Below are 15062 nucleotides of genomic sequence, written 5' to 3'. Positions count from 1 at the left end.
GTGCCTTAAGGAACCATGTCTATACATACATTGTGTGTTATGTAAATGGAGCTTGTGCCTCCTCCCTGGGCAGAGATTCTAGTATTAGAACAAGATAAAGGTAGTTGTTGGTCACTCTGGAGGTCATTCCAGGATCCATCCGCTCAGGTGTGAGTCGGGTTAAATCCACACTAGTCTGGGTAGTCTGGGCCGGCTGGTCAGGATAGGCTCTGTTGCTCAAGAGAAAGTTTTACTTCCCATTTGCCTCAGTTAAGAGATAAGCGGGAAAGAAGAGGTAAGGAAAAATAGAGGACAAATGTCAGTGAGTACAAGCAGGTGGACAGGAAGGATCAAGTCTTGAGGTCTAGCTGGTGATAATACTATGCATCTTCTGATAACACCCAACTATGAAGTGTCTTATAAAAAATGGACACGAATCTCATTAAGCCTTTAAATTCAATTACCAATTTCTCAAGAAATACAGAAGAAAGAGTAATTTGTTAATCTATACCATAGGAATTTAATCAGCAAAATTCAGATTATGGGAAACTTTAGAAGACAAATTGTGTCTAGAGATGGCTTTTCATTTGGATGATAGAACTATAAGTTAAAGAAAAGAGACCATAAAAGTTGGGACAGTTGGTACTCTTAGGAGGGGAGGAGGGTTTTGATTGGGAGAAACATGTGGAGGGTTTGTGGGATGCCTACAAGGCTCTCTCTGCTTAAATGCTATTATGTACAAGGGTGGTTGCCTTATAAAAATTCACTAAGCTGTACATTGGTTGTATCTGGCTCTCTGTATTTGAGTTACATTTAATAATACTAAAGTAAAGCTTTTAAATGAGATTAAGATATTGAACTTCATTTTTAATTTTAATTTTCAGTTAGTTGTTAAGTTTTCATAGGAAATGGGAGGCAGGAGAGGCAGTGTTCAAGACTTCAATTGAGTCTTAACAGAGTTGAAAACAGCAACTAAGACTGCAAATCAAAGAATTGTAACTTGGGTATTTGAACTTAAAAAAAAAAAAATCAAGTAAGTTTCACACAAAAGGAGTGCCCAGCATTCGTCAGTCACTCCAGCCAGTCAGTGACACCAGTCACTCCAATACAGGCTTTCATCTTCACACTGTGACTATGTAATCAAGTGGCGTGTATACTGAAAATGCCTGTTTACATATACTTCATCTTTTTCTAAGTGCTTTTACGTATATTATTTAATGAAAGCCTAAATAAATCTATGAGTGGAATTGATAATGCTATTTAATTCTCTGTATATAAAAGAGTGAATGCTTCTTTAACAAAATCTTAAGAATATATAATAAGAATGAACCTTTATTATTATAATCTACCTTTAATGTCAATACATTATTTAAGGTAATTTCTCCCTAATTTATAAGATTCCTAGCTTTTAAATGTGTAAGGAAATAATTTTCACTAGTTTGATAAAAATGGAGGTGTATCAAACAAATTTGAAAAAAATTTTAAATATTCATGGTAGTTTCACAAGTCTGAAGTAAATTAAAACTACCTTTTTTTTTTTTTTCTGTCAGGGGTCTCTTTATTAGTATCCATGACCAAGGGCATATTGCTTCAGTTCTTAATGCGTGGCCAGAAGATGTCATCAAGGTAAGTTATCCAATTTTTCTACTATGGCAAATTTGTTCTTTTTTCTATCCTGTAACATGCTGACAATTTTCATGATATCAGATAGCATTCACTAGCTTTTCTAGTGAATGTCACCTAATTTATATTCCTTTAATTTTTGCATACTGGATTAATTTTATCCTGATACCATTTAGAGACTAAGTTTCCCCATTATTTTTTATCTAAGTTCTTAGTATTTCTTTGTTTATTATAAATGATAAGTGTTGAATAAATGTTGAAGTTGCCTCTGAATTTCTTTAAGCAAAATCCTTTTTCACATTTGTTGGGTTTAATCATCCACTAAGAGGAACACAGGTAGACAAAAAATCCATTTCCTTTACCATTTCCTTTACCATTGTGACCTTAAGTAGCTCATCTGACTTTCCTCTGTGAGTGAGCTAATGAAAATAAAATAAGAATAGTATCCAGCATTTAGTAGCTTTCAGTGCGAGACACTACCTGGATTAACTTACAATGATCACAATAATTCAGTGAGGAAAGGAAAGGGGAGTGTGCTCCACAGTAGTGCAGGGTGGCAGTTGGAAGGTGCATGCAGGCCTCAGAGCCCTTGCTCTTGGACATGGACGCTGTCACCTTCCTTGTCTCAGGAATGTGAGAAGTACTTGTCCCTGCCTTGGCTCTTGTTCGTCTGTCCTTCCTTCCTTCCTTCCTTCCTTCCTTCCTTCCTTCCTTCCTTCCTTCCTTCCACGTGCCAAGCACTTTGTGCTATGTTTTTGGAGTAAGAATGAACAAACTGATACTTTTTAGGGGTGCCAGAGGCACTTCAGCTGTGACTTCTTTTTTTAAAATTAATTAATTATTTATTTTTATTATTATTCAAAAAAATTTACATCCAAGTTAGTTAGCATATAGTGCAACAATAATTTCAGGGGTAGATTCCTTGATGCCTCTTACCCATTTGGCCCATCCTCCCTCCCACAACCCCTCCAGCAACCCTCTGTTTGTTCTCCATATTTAAGAGTCTCTTATGTTTTGTCCCCCTCCTTGTTTTTATATTATTTTTGCTTCCCTTCCCTTGTGTTCATCTGTTCTGTGTCTTAAAGTCCTCTTATGAGTGAAGTCATATGATTTTTGTCTTTCTCTGACTAATTTCACTTAGCATAATACCTTCCAGATCCATCCACGTAGTTGCAAATGGCAAGATTTCATTCTTTTTGATTGCCGAGTAATACTCTGTTGTATATATATATACCACATCTTCTTTATCCATTCATCCATCATTGGACATTTGGGTTCTTTCCATACTTTGGCTATTGTCGATAATGTAGCTATGACTTCTGAAGCATCACCCCCTTACTGATCTTTTTTTTGAGCAGTCATGGCTAAAATTGATTCACTTTGCTCTTTGAGGCTTATACCAGGCAAACTTGTAAAGCAGAATGTTTTTCATGATTTACAGTCTTCCCAATTTTTTCACTTTTTTTTTTTAACCTAAGTTGCTTCCTTAGCTTTTCTCCCACAAGGTAAACTGCACTGTCCACAGATCCTGTCCTTAGGAACTACCCCCAAAATGTGTTAATTCTGTGAAGTATAAAATGTCTAAGAAGGACACTTACAATTTAACTGGAATCTAGAGAGATTTTAAGAATGAGTCAATATAGAAAATAGTTATAGTGTAGAGAGGGCTAATTAATATGGCTATTAATATTAATAATTAATATCCATATAATCATAACAGCTAGGCAATACAGTCACCTTTATGTTTTTCCTAGCTCATCTCTGAATATTTATCTTCATTAGTAGCCTACCTTTAGTCTTTCAACTCTTAATATTAGGCCCTCACTGACATTCTTGATCTTAACTACACCTACTATTATTTTAAAAGTCTAGCATAGTATCTGACACAGAATAGGCACTTAAATGGCAGCTGTTTATATGTAATAGAATATTGAAGAATAAGATGTCATCTCTACTGTATAGTTGAAGGCACACATAAAACAAAGGCAGTCAATTATTAGACAATATGTACGTAAACTGGTATAAATTGTAAATTCCATATTCATTCAGAGGATAATATCATTCAGAGAAGGCTGAAACAGTCAAATTGTTTTAGCAAAATTGGAACTTAGATTTAGCTTTGGATAATTACAAAGGGAAGAAGATCCTATCTTAGGAAGGGAAGAGATGCATGTAAGTATCTGGTTCAGGAAGAGAATGGTGTATTTTTGTGCAGTAAGTGAATTGGATGCCCTGAACAAAGCTAAGTGTTAATGTTGAAATGTAGTGGAATTCAGATTTCAAATTATTATGAAAGTTCTTGAAATTCAGAAAGAGGTGTTTAGACTTGAAATAATAGAATGTCATATTTATTTAAAAAAAATTTTTTTTTTCAACGTTTATTTATTTTTGGGACAGAGAGAGACAGAGCATGAACGGGGGAAGGGCAGAGAGAGAGGGAGACACAGAATCGGAAACAGGCTCCAGGCTCTGAGCCATCAGGCCAGAGCCCGACGCGGGGCTCGAACTCACAGACCGTGAGATCGTGACCTGGCTGAAGTCGGACGCTTAACCGACTGCGCCACCCAGGCGCCCCTAGAATGTCATATTTAAAGAAGGGGACTGGCTTTATGTAAGTAGTGCTTGAGGAAGGTGCATCAGAGAAGGAAGAAGAGGCAAGAGTGTTGCACCCAGGGTGACCATAGTAGAAAGGCCCTGGGGAAGGAAAAGAAGGAATGAAGACAAGAAATATGGTGAGGGTGTCTGTGTGTGTGCCAGAGAACCCCCGCATGTTTCATACAGAGTTACTGTCAGGTAATGCCTAGATAAAAATTGACAGAGTGGGATGAAGGTTGAATTTGTGAAATGCAGACATCACTGAGAGAATTGCAGTTGTCTTACTGAGATAATCCTGCTGTTGTGACTTCACTGTTGTATAGAAGACATCCAGCTGCTTGATTTTCCTTACGTGGGAGATAGAGTAGGTAAAAACAAAAGCCAAGGGAAGGTCAATATAATGATAAGCTGTGTAGATGGCAATTTTTTGTATTTCAGAGGGTTCCTTCACTATTAAGATCTACCCTTCAATGTTGAAATGTTTGCGAATTAATGCTCCAAATGTACATTTGTAACAAGGCACATAAGCAGCTAAAATAGCAAATGCCTCAAAACATTTTAAAAATTACTCAAATAGCTATCACCTTTATAAATGTCCATGGCATATTTATATAATAAAATTAATAGCTCAGGATGAGAGAAGAGCTTAGGGAATAAAATTTATGAAGAAAAAGAACATTTTTCTTTGACTTTATATGTAAGACATAGATTTAGTTTAATTTAGATGTGCTATAAAAAATAAATGGAAATACTATGTTATTTTCAACCTCTTCTTTCGAGAGAGAGGGTGCAAGTGAGCAAGGGGAGAGAGAGAGGGAGAGAAGTGGGACTCATGCTCACCCAAAGTGAGGCTCGAGCTCATCCACAGCAGGCCTCCAGCTCACCGGAAGCGGGACTCAGCTCATCCAATGCAGGACTCAAACTCACAAACCGTGATTTCATGACCTAAGGCAAAGTCAGATGCTTAACTGACTGAGCCACCCACGCATCTCTGGATGAAAATCACAAGTAGCAACTCCCTGGGTCTAAATATCTTTAATGAAACCTGGAAAGCATTATATACATTATTATTCAGATCATATCTAAGTTATATGACTATGTTGCTGTCCTAAAATATCTTCTGAAAATATGTAATTAAAAAAAAATTTTTTGGGAGAGGAGCAGAGAGAGAGGGAGACAAGAATCGGAAGCAGGCTCCAGGCTCCGAGCTGTCAGCACAGAGCCGGATATGGGGCTCGAACTCATGAGCTGTGAGATCATAACCTGAGCCAAAGTCGGATGCTTAAAGAACTGAGCCATCCAGGCGCCCATATTCTGAAAATATTTTTAAAATATATGCAGGCCAACTGGCTTTACCTGTTTAAAGGACACATTTATAAAAATATACATTATCAGCGATAGATAAAAGTACCTCTGTTTATAATAGTATGATAAATAGAACAATCTCAAATATGTGTTTGAAGTATTTGGACTTTGGAAATTTGGTTTTAATTTAAAAAGCAAAGTTACCATTTTCTGCAGTATTTGTTTATCTTTCTTATCTTAAATCAGAGCCAGCTAACCCAGTGATATCAAGTTGCCTTCTTCAAAACAGCATAACCTATTGACCCTTTGCGATTAGACATGGAAAATTTGACAAAGATCATGTCTTTATGGGATATGCAAAAATAATTTTCACCCACTTCTCAAATGTATTTATTTTTAGGGCAGTTCTTTAAGAGCTGCATAATATAGGTGAACAGAAATGTAAAAAGATCTCAAAGGTATATTTAAAAATTTTTTTCAGTTTATTTATTTATTTTGAGAGCACAAGTAGGGGAAGGGCAGAGAAAGGGGGAGAGTCTCAAGCAGACACTGTGCTGTCAGCATAGAGTCCTGTGTGGGGCTCGAACTCACAAAACTGGGATCATTATCTGAGCAGAGAAATCAGTCAGATGTTCAAATGATTGAGCCACCCAGGTGCCCCTCAAAAGTATATTTTAAAATATGTTCTGCACTATAGCATAGTGGAAAAACATTGTACTAGAGGTTAACATACCTGGTTTCTGGCTCTTTGGTATTAACCAGGTAAATACCTCAGGCAGATGATTTCAGTTCTCTGATCTTAATTTCCTAATCTATAATATAAGAGGGATGGACTAAATATATTCTAAATTCCCCTTCAAAAATACTATGACTCTGTAAAACTCTTGATGATAATAGTATTGATAGCTACAATTTTTTGAGGATTTGTAATATACTAGGAACTATGGTTAAGTACTTTGCATATCATTTTATTGAATCATAGATTTATTCAATTAACTAATGTTTATTCATTGTATACTATGTGCCAAATGCTGTGCTTGGTGCTGGTGCACAGTAGTGAACAAAACAGTGGGATCCTATTTTTATGCACCTCTTCTGTAAAGTATCTTTATTCTTCCCATTTTACAAATAAGAAACAGAAAATTTAATTTGTCCATTTATTTAAGGTCAAATGACTGACATTTTCCCAAGGCTCCATGGAAATAATGAGTATAGCAGTTTATAGAAAATCTAATAAATTGTGTCTCATGAGATTGGTTTTGCTTAAATTCATATAATGGCCATGAGTCACAGAACAAGGATGTTAGATGTGTTAATTTCACACAGATCTCAAATAAATTAGAAATAAAATCTCCTCATGATTAAAATGTATGACTCCTAGATATTCAAGGTGATTGGAAAGAAATACACAAAATTCATTGAGTCTAGTGGAAGATTACCAGGTAAAAGAAGTAGCAGACTGGACTTGGCATATTTCAAAAATGGTAGAACAATATCCAGTGGTTAGGTTGCTAAAGAGGATAGTTCAACATTGCTCTGAAAGTAGGATGTGTGAAAATTGCTGTGAAAATGGTGCCAAGATGCATAAAGTAAACATCAAAGCATTTGGAGGATACTTAGCAGTCATGCATTATTTAACTAGGGCACTCCCAAAATCATGCTTAAAGTGGATGGTACTGGTTTCAAAGCTTCTCTCAGTTTCACTTTGAGCTCCTAATTTCCTGTGTCTTCCCACTCACCACAAAAGTTATTTGACTCTTTATGTGCATATCATGTCTTCTCTCTTCACTAACCAATTAATCGTATATATGTATTTTTTAAAAAATAGTTTAAAAATACATACCAACTTTATTTCTTCCCTCCACTCTTCTACACTTAAGATCATATAAAATCTCTTACATGTATATTCAATTTATGTTTTTTGATAGCTTAATATTTCATTACGTAAGTAGAGACTTCTACTTCAGAAGTAGCGACCAGGAACTGTGACCCTGGATTTTCAAACATCTATTAATAGATACTTTTTTTTTCTTTTCTAGGCTATTGTGGTGACTGATGGAGAGCGTATTCTTGGCTTGGGAGACCTTGGCTGTAATGGAATGGGCATCCCTGTGGGCAAGCTGGCACTGTATACAGCCTGTGGAGGGATGAATCCTCAAGAATGTCTGCCTGTTATTCTGGATGTGGGAACAGAAAATGAGGTAAACAATTTAAGTCTATAAGACAGCTGAATACCTTAAAATATAGCACCAATTCTTGCATTTTGAGCTTTTTTCAAGAACTTCATGAAATTCATTCTTTTCTGTCTAGTTCTCCCTCCCTCCTCAAACTCTTCCCCTAAGTCTTATAAGAAAATTATTCTTTCTCTTTTCCCTTTTTCTTCCCCTTCTCTATAACAAGATTAGTCCTTTACTAGCTCTTTAGTGTTTAGTATCCTTTGATGAACATTCACACCACTATTCTACAGAGTATATGTTTTACTTTAGGAGATCATAGTTACTTTTTAAAATTATTGATTCTGTACTATGCAGGAACTAATCCCAAAGGATTTACTAAGTTTAATCAGTATGAAATGTAGTTTTAAAAGTCTGTTTAAACCTGTAGTAGATGATTTGGAATTTAGTGTTTCTCATTCCTGGATCAGTATTTTAGAATCTTAAAGTTGTATATCAGTACATATTTTTGTTCATCCTGTGTTGCTAATAGTTAGATTCATTTATAGTGATACATACTAGAAATTAAAGGTAGAATATGTACAGTTTTTATAGTTGTTTTCTTTCCTTCTAAAGCAATTGACCCGTTAGTAATATATTATATTAGCTTGAACAGTTTTTATATTCATTAATAGAGAAAGTTATAATTTTTATCTTCCTATATATGTGAATGTTCATTTAACCTTTATAAAGGAAATATTTTTGTTTTAAGTTTTATTTATTTATTTTGAGAGAGAGAGAAAGAGAGAGCGCACAAGCAGGAGAAGGGCAGAAAGAGAGAGGGAGAGAGAGAATCCCAAGCAGGCTCCGTGCTGTCAGTGTGGGAGATTGCCCAAAGCTGACTTTCAGGCTTGATAGTTCACTAAAAGGACTCAGATCTCACTGAAAGCTATTATAGTCACAATATAATGTATTATAGAGACAGGATATAGATTAAAATCAGTGAAAGGAAGAGATGCATAAGACAGAGTCTCAGGGTTCCAAATGTGAAGATTCTATTTTCCTTTCTGTGGAGTCAGGACAAGTTACCCTGTGGTATTAAGGTGTGAGATTGATATGTAACCCCCACTGTTCAGAGTTTTTATTTGGGCTCTATTACCTAGACATGATTGATTGATTGATTGCCCCTGTGAACTCGGGCACCTGTTCGACCGATTACATTTGGACCAAAGTCGCCCACCCCAAGTCACATGGTAATTTTTTCTGGTGTGGTCAGTCTCCACCTTGTGACAGTTAGTTGGGGCTCCTAGGCTGTTAAGTAAAATGGTCAGGCTCTATCCAAAATGGTTGAATGCTTGTGAATCATGTCACAGATTTATGTAAACAATAGACAAAAATATAAGAGACAAACACACAAAAGGAAAAATAGGTCTAAATTTTAATGTTAAATTAAGTAGAATTCAGTTTTAAACTCATATAAGATTATGGATTTGATCATTCAAACTTTTAAGGAAATGTAGCTCCTGTACTCTATAAAATGTTCCAGAGTATATTAAAATTCATAGCTTCGCATTTCATTTTGAAAAGAACATAACCTTGATATCCAAACCTGGTAAAAAAGAAAAATAGCACATAACAAGAAACTGATAATTTGGCTCATGTTTACCCATGTTCCTACCTTTACCACTTTCTAGGTGTGTACTCTTGAAAAAGTTACTGAACTCTTCGGTGCTTCAGTTTCCTTGAGTATCTGCTTATAGAGTTACCACAATTTAATACTCTTAGAGTGTTTATGATTGTGATTAACATTTTGTAAGTACTTATTAAATGTTAGTTTTATGAATATAGATGCAGGAACAAAAATCTTTCATAAAATACTGGCAAACTGAATCCTGCAGAATACTTTTAATGTCAAAAATTATTCAAACTATTAGCAACATCATAATCCATGGTGCTATATTAGAGGAATTCCTTTAAAGTTATAAAGACACTTGTTATCACTGTTCTCTTTGATTATTCAGAAAGTACTAGCCTTTGCAATAAGACAAGAAAAACAAAGGTGATAGTTTCCTGGAAAAGACACAGTTTTCATTATTTATAGGTAATATGTTTATTGATGAAAACCAAGAAAATCAAGTAAAAATTATCATGACCAAATTAGAGCCCTCAGTAAAGTGATTGCTTGTAAAATAAATATTTTCTTTTAATGTTTGTTTATTTTTGAGACAGAGAGAGACAGAGTATGAGCGTGGGAGGGGCAGAGGGAGAGGGAGACACAGAATCCAAAGCAGGCAACAGGCTCCAAGCTGGCAGCACAGAGCCCAATGCGAGGCTTGAACTCATGGACCATGAGATCATGACCTGAGCCAAAGTCAGACGCTTGACCGACTGAGCCATCCAGGCGCCCCATGCTTATAAAATAAATGTTAAAACTCAATAGCTTTTCTAACTATTTGTAATAACTAATCAACAAAAATTGTTCCATTTGCAATAGCAACAATGTTTATTCTGCTAATGTTATATGGTATTCAAAATTTTAAGCAAAGAAATAGTGATATTTGATTTGGTTCATCAGAAGAATGATTTTTTTTTTAAGTATACATCTGTCTTCTTTTTTTCCAAAAACTAATAGAGGTATGTTTTATTTATTAAGCAGAATATATTTTGTTTTTTAGTTAACTTTTTCATAATTTTATTCACTTTTGGGACATGTATCAACTGTATTTTGTTAACAATAAAGCACTTATATATCAGGAAGAATAGAAGCCATTTAGATTCTAGATTAACTTTTCTGTTGCTTAAAATAGAAATGCTCCAACACAAGATTTTATTTTTCTGTTAGCTATTAGAGTTCAAAATCTGTTAGTAACATTCTAACTTATGAGCAATATAACCTGAATTTTTATGTTTATAGCTCTTAATTAATATATATTGGAGAATAGTGAAATATTTAGATTGAGATGAGTTGCTAACTCTTCATGTTCTTATTTAATTCATTCTGACCCTTTTTTCTTTTTATTTTTACTGCTGCTTTACTGAGAAGACAAAATTCACTACAATATGACAGTGTAAAATATAATGGAGTTTTTATGTTGCTGCTTTATGTTCCACTTTCACATGTGGAAAATTGTTTGCTGTGAAAATATTCCTGTGATAAAGACTTTTTGTTTTTCCCTGTGGTAAAAGCTTTTAATCTTCTGTCTTTTGTGAATCTCTGTCCAGTTTGGCACCTCATGGTAAAAATATGCAAACAATTGATAAAATAACTTACTTCCTTATCCAGAATAATGTAGGAAAGTTTGAGAACTAGATCCATTTTTATAAATTATAAATGTTTTCGTCTTTTATTATAAATGCCTATACTGAGTAGTAATGAAAACAGGAAAGAAATTAGGAGCCCATTGATAAGACATTCTTCACTTGGTATAAATCATACTCACCTCACTTCTTAAATCTCTGCAGCTTTCACCTAAAGAAGGTTTAAAGATCAAAGACAGTAATGGAGTGCCTGGCTGGTTCAGTTGGGAGAGCATGTGACTCTTGATCTCGAGGTTATAAGTTCAAGCCTCATGTTGGATGTAGAGTATTACTTAAAAATAGAATCTTAAAAAAAAAAAAAAGAACAAAGACACTGAAACTGAGCCATAAAAGTGCTTGGCTAAAAAATACTCTTTTTCTTTAGGTTAATAAAGCAAAGCATTCATTTAGTCAAGATATATGTCTGTCTGTCTTATTTTTCATCCGTTACTTTATAGATCACATTTTCTTTATGTTCCTTGTGAAACAGTTGCTGTATACAATTTACTTCAAGTAAATTTTCTTCAGTTGTCTTTTAACAGCATCCCATATTCAGTTTCTTTTTAAATCATTATTGCAAAATCTTTTCGTAGTAATCATGTTTATTATTTGTCTATTTTTCTTATATAAGTGACCAATATCAAAGTTTGCTGTTTGACTAAAGATGTGAGTAGATGTTCCTTGTGTCCCCTACATGCTATCTAGGTTTTATTAGGTCTTGAAGACTGCTTCATGTATTATGTGGTGTATTTTCTAGGGCTGCCAAAACAGTACTACAAACTGGGTGGTTAACCAGTAGAAATCTATTTTCTCAGGGTACTGAAGGCTAGAAATCCAAGATCAAGGTGTTGACAGGGTTAATTTCTTCTAACGTCTCTCTTCTTGGCTTTTCTTCCTCTGGTTTTTCTCCAGTGTCTTCACGTCGTCTTTCCTCTGTGTGCATCTGTGTTCTAATATTTTCTTATAAGAACACTAGTTATATTGGATTATGATCCACCCTAATGACCTCATTTAACTTAATTACCTCTTTAAAAGACTCCATTTCCAAATATATTCTGAGGTGTTGGGAGTTAGGACTTCAACATACGATTTTGGTGAGGACACAATTTGGCCCATAACATTTGGTCACTCTTAAAGAGGGCATGGGCACTTGTTTTTTGCATAGTTATTCTTTATTTATGAAATCATTGCTCTAGGTCTCAGATTTCTGATACAGGTTTTATGTTTCGTTTGCCCTTCGGTTCATGTTTACAGTGTATCTAGATCTAGAATCCTTACTGGAACTTGAACTCACAAAGTCGAAGCCTTCTTGCATTCAGAAAATTCCCTCTTGTCTTCCAGAAACTGCTCTTCATATTTGGCATGAACCAGCTATGATGGAGAGAAACTGAAGAAAAACCTTACAGACCTTATGTCATATATAGCTGCCGTGTATCTTTTAGCCCTTGCACAGAAACTAGTGTTGGCACTAAAATGTGGTTTTAATGTGTTAGTTTTCTATTGCTACCGTAAAAAGTTATTACAAACTTAATGCCTTAAACAACACAAATATATTACATTATAGTTCTATAGGTCAAAAGTCTGACACAAATCTCAAAAGGCTAAAATCATTAAAGGTGTCTACAGGGCTGTGTTTCATATCCTGTCTTTTCCAGCTTCTATAGACTGCCTCCATTCCTTGGTTCATGGTACTCTTTTTCCATTTTCAAGCTAGCAATGTAGTATCTTTCTGGCTTTACTTCCATTGTCACATCTCTTTCTCTGACTGCAGCCAGGAAAAATTTTTCAATTTTCAAGACTCACCCTTAATCACATCTCCAGTCCTTTTTGCTACATAAGGTAACATGTTTACTGTTCTAAGAATAGGGGAACTCATTATTCTGCCTACCATTGGGTCCCAGATAGAATGTCATTTGTCCCTCCACCCTCCTTCATTTCTGTCTTCTTCCTTTCATATTATGGGATTGCTTGTCACTTCAGACAAGTGATCTTGCACTGGAATGAACACTAATCATTACAGTAAAGCCAGAGGAAAGAAGATTGCTCAGTTTCCTGGCTTTCGGTTTGTAGTGTCACGTGCTTACTTTTTGTGGTCTCTTTTTATCTCATCCTCTCTAAATTAGATGATAATGGATGGTATCAAGAATTTCTTTATTTTTTGAGATACTAAACCAATGCCTTGGAAATGAAATGAGGTCTCTTCAGTTTGGTTTATACGCACTAGAACTATCAGGAAGTTCTTGAAGTTTGTGATCTATTTAGGAATACCCATTATATAAACTAAAATAGGACAAAATATTTACCTGAGACAGAAACCTTTGGGGAAGTAGAATAATTTTATTTTAACTTAATAATATAAATTTGAAATTGGTGGTTCTCAATATATGTTCCATGAAGCAACTACTTCAGAATTACCAGGGGTGCATGTTAAGAATGCAAAATCCTGGGGTGCCTGGGTGGCTCAGTTGGTTGAGCATCTGACTTCCGCTCAGGTCACGATCTCATGGTCTGTGGGTTTGAGCCCTGTGTTGAGCTCTGTGCTGACAGCTCGGAGCCTGGAGTCTGCTTCGGATTCTGTGTCTCCCTCTCTCTCACTGCCCTCCCCTGTTCACTCTCTGTCTCTCTCTCTCAAAAATAAATAAAACATTAAAAAAAAAAAAAAGAATGCAGAATCCTGGGCCCTGCTTCAGATTTACTGAATCACAGATTTTAATCACTTTTACTTCTACCACTTTTTAAAATTTGTGCCAGCTCATATGCATGCTGACATTTAAAGTATTGCTTTTATGCAATATTTAAAATTTTATGTCTCAGACTCTTGACTGAATGTTGGCAGTTGGTTTGCTTAATTGTATTGATGATATGAGCCAGCAAAATAGCTAAAATTATATACTATTTACAGAACCTGATTTTTTCATTTGAAAATGAGTAAATAACAACAAAGAAAATGATTATCTGTATATTATAAATAAAACTTAAAAACAAATGCTAAAGTGGGGAGTGTTCATACCATTACAGATAAATATTGATAATATTCTGAATATTTAGAGAACACTTTGAAGTCAATAAGAAAATGTCAAATGTGAAATGTAAAAATTGCCTAGGGACATATGGGCACAGATAATTTACAAATGAAGAAATAAAAATGATCAATAAACTTACAAAAAAACATTTAACAGTATTAGAAGAAAAATACAAATGAATGCTACTTGACAACATTTTATATATACAAATATATGTATTTTTATATATTTAATATTTGTATATTTAATATATATTTATATGTATATTATATATATATACACACACACACATATTTATGGAAAGATAATACTTTTACTTGAAGCTGCAACAAAATAGATATACAGACAGTTCCTGACTTATGATGGTTTGGCTTAGGATTTTTGGATTTCACATTGGTGCCAAAGCTATATGCATTCAGTACAAATCATACTTCACATTGTGAATTTTGATCTTTTCCCAGGCCAGTGGTATGTGGTATGATCTTCTGTCTCTTTTGTGATGCTGGGCAGAGGCAGCTATCTGCAGCTCCCAGTGAGCCACACGGTCACGAGGTTAAACAGCCAATACGCTTACATTCTGTACCGAGACAGCCATTCTATTCTTCATTGGAGTATTCAAGAAATTAAATGAGATATCCAGCACATTATTATAAAATAGGCTTTTTGTAGATGATTGTGCCCAAGTGTAAACTAATATAAGTGTTCTGAGCACATTTAAGGGAGGCCAGACTAAGCTATGCTTTTCATAGGTTAGGTGTATTAAATGCATTTTCAAGATATTTTCAATTTATGATGGGTTTATTGGGATGTAAGTCTATCATAAGAAAGATCTGTACTTATGTGTCATTGGGTGGAGATGTTAATTTGTTCATCCTTTCTAGGAGGCCAGAATTTGAATACAGATCACAAATTTTTAAAGTGTTCATCTAATGACCTGAAAACTCCTCATGATATATTCTATGTGAAAAGGGGTTATAAAACAGTCTATGATATTGTCATACATTTGGAGAGATAATATTCTACATGCATAGACATAAAGAAAAGGACCTAGAAGAATATGCATCAAGATACTAGTAGTCAGTAGAGA

At 34.8% G+C, this 15062-nt stretch overlaps 1 protein-coding gene across 1 annotated transcript in view; it reads left to right on the top strand.

Annotated features, from left to right (window-relative positions):
- Nucleotides 1–15062, top strand: part of ME1 (malic enzyme 1) — a 189572-nt gene that overhangs the window by 74963 nt on the left and 99547 nt on the right. Inside the window, exons 4-5 of the mRNA XM_043593012.1 lie at nt 1530–1605; nt 7542–7703. Of these exons, the coding sequence (XP_043448947.1) occupies nt 1530–1605; nt 7542–7703 (238 nt within the window). The remainder of the gene's footprint in view (nt 1–1529; nt 1606–7541; nt 7704–15062) is intronic.

Source organism: Prionailurus bengalensis, chromosome B2 (assembly GCF_016509475.1).
Source record: "Prionailurus bengalensis isolate Pbe53 chromosome B2, Fcat_Pben_1.1_paternal_pri, whole genome shotgun sequence".
NCBI lineage: Eukaryota > Metazoa > Chordata > Mammalia > Carnivora > Felidae > Prionailurus > Prionailurus bengalensis.
Note: the sequence above shows the minus strand (reverse complement) of the source record. Positions and strands in the feature narration are given on the sequence as shown.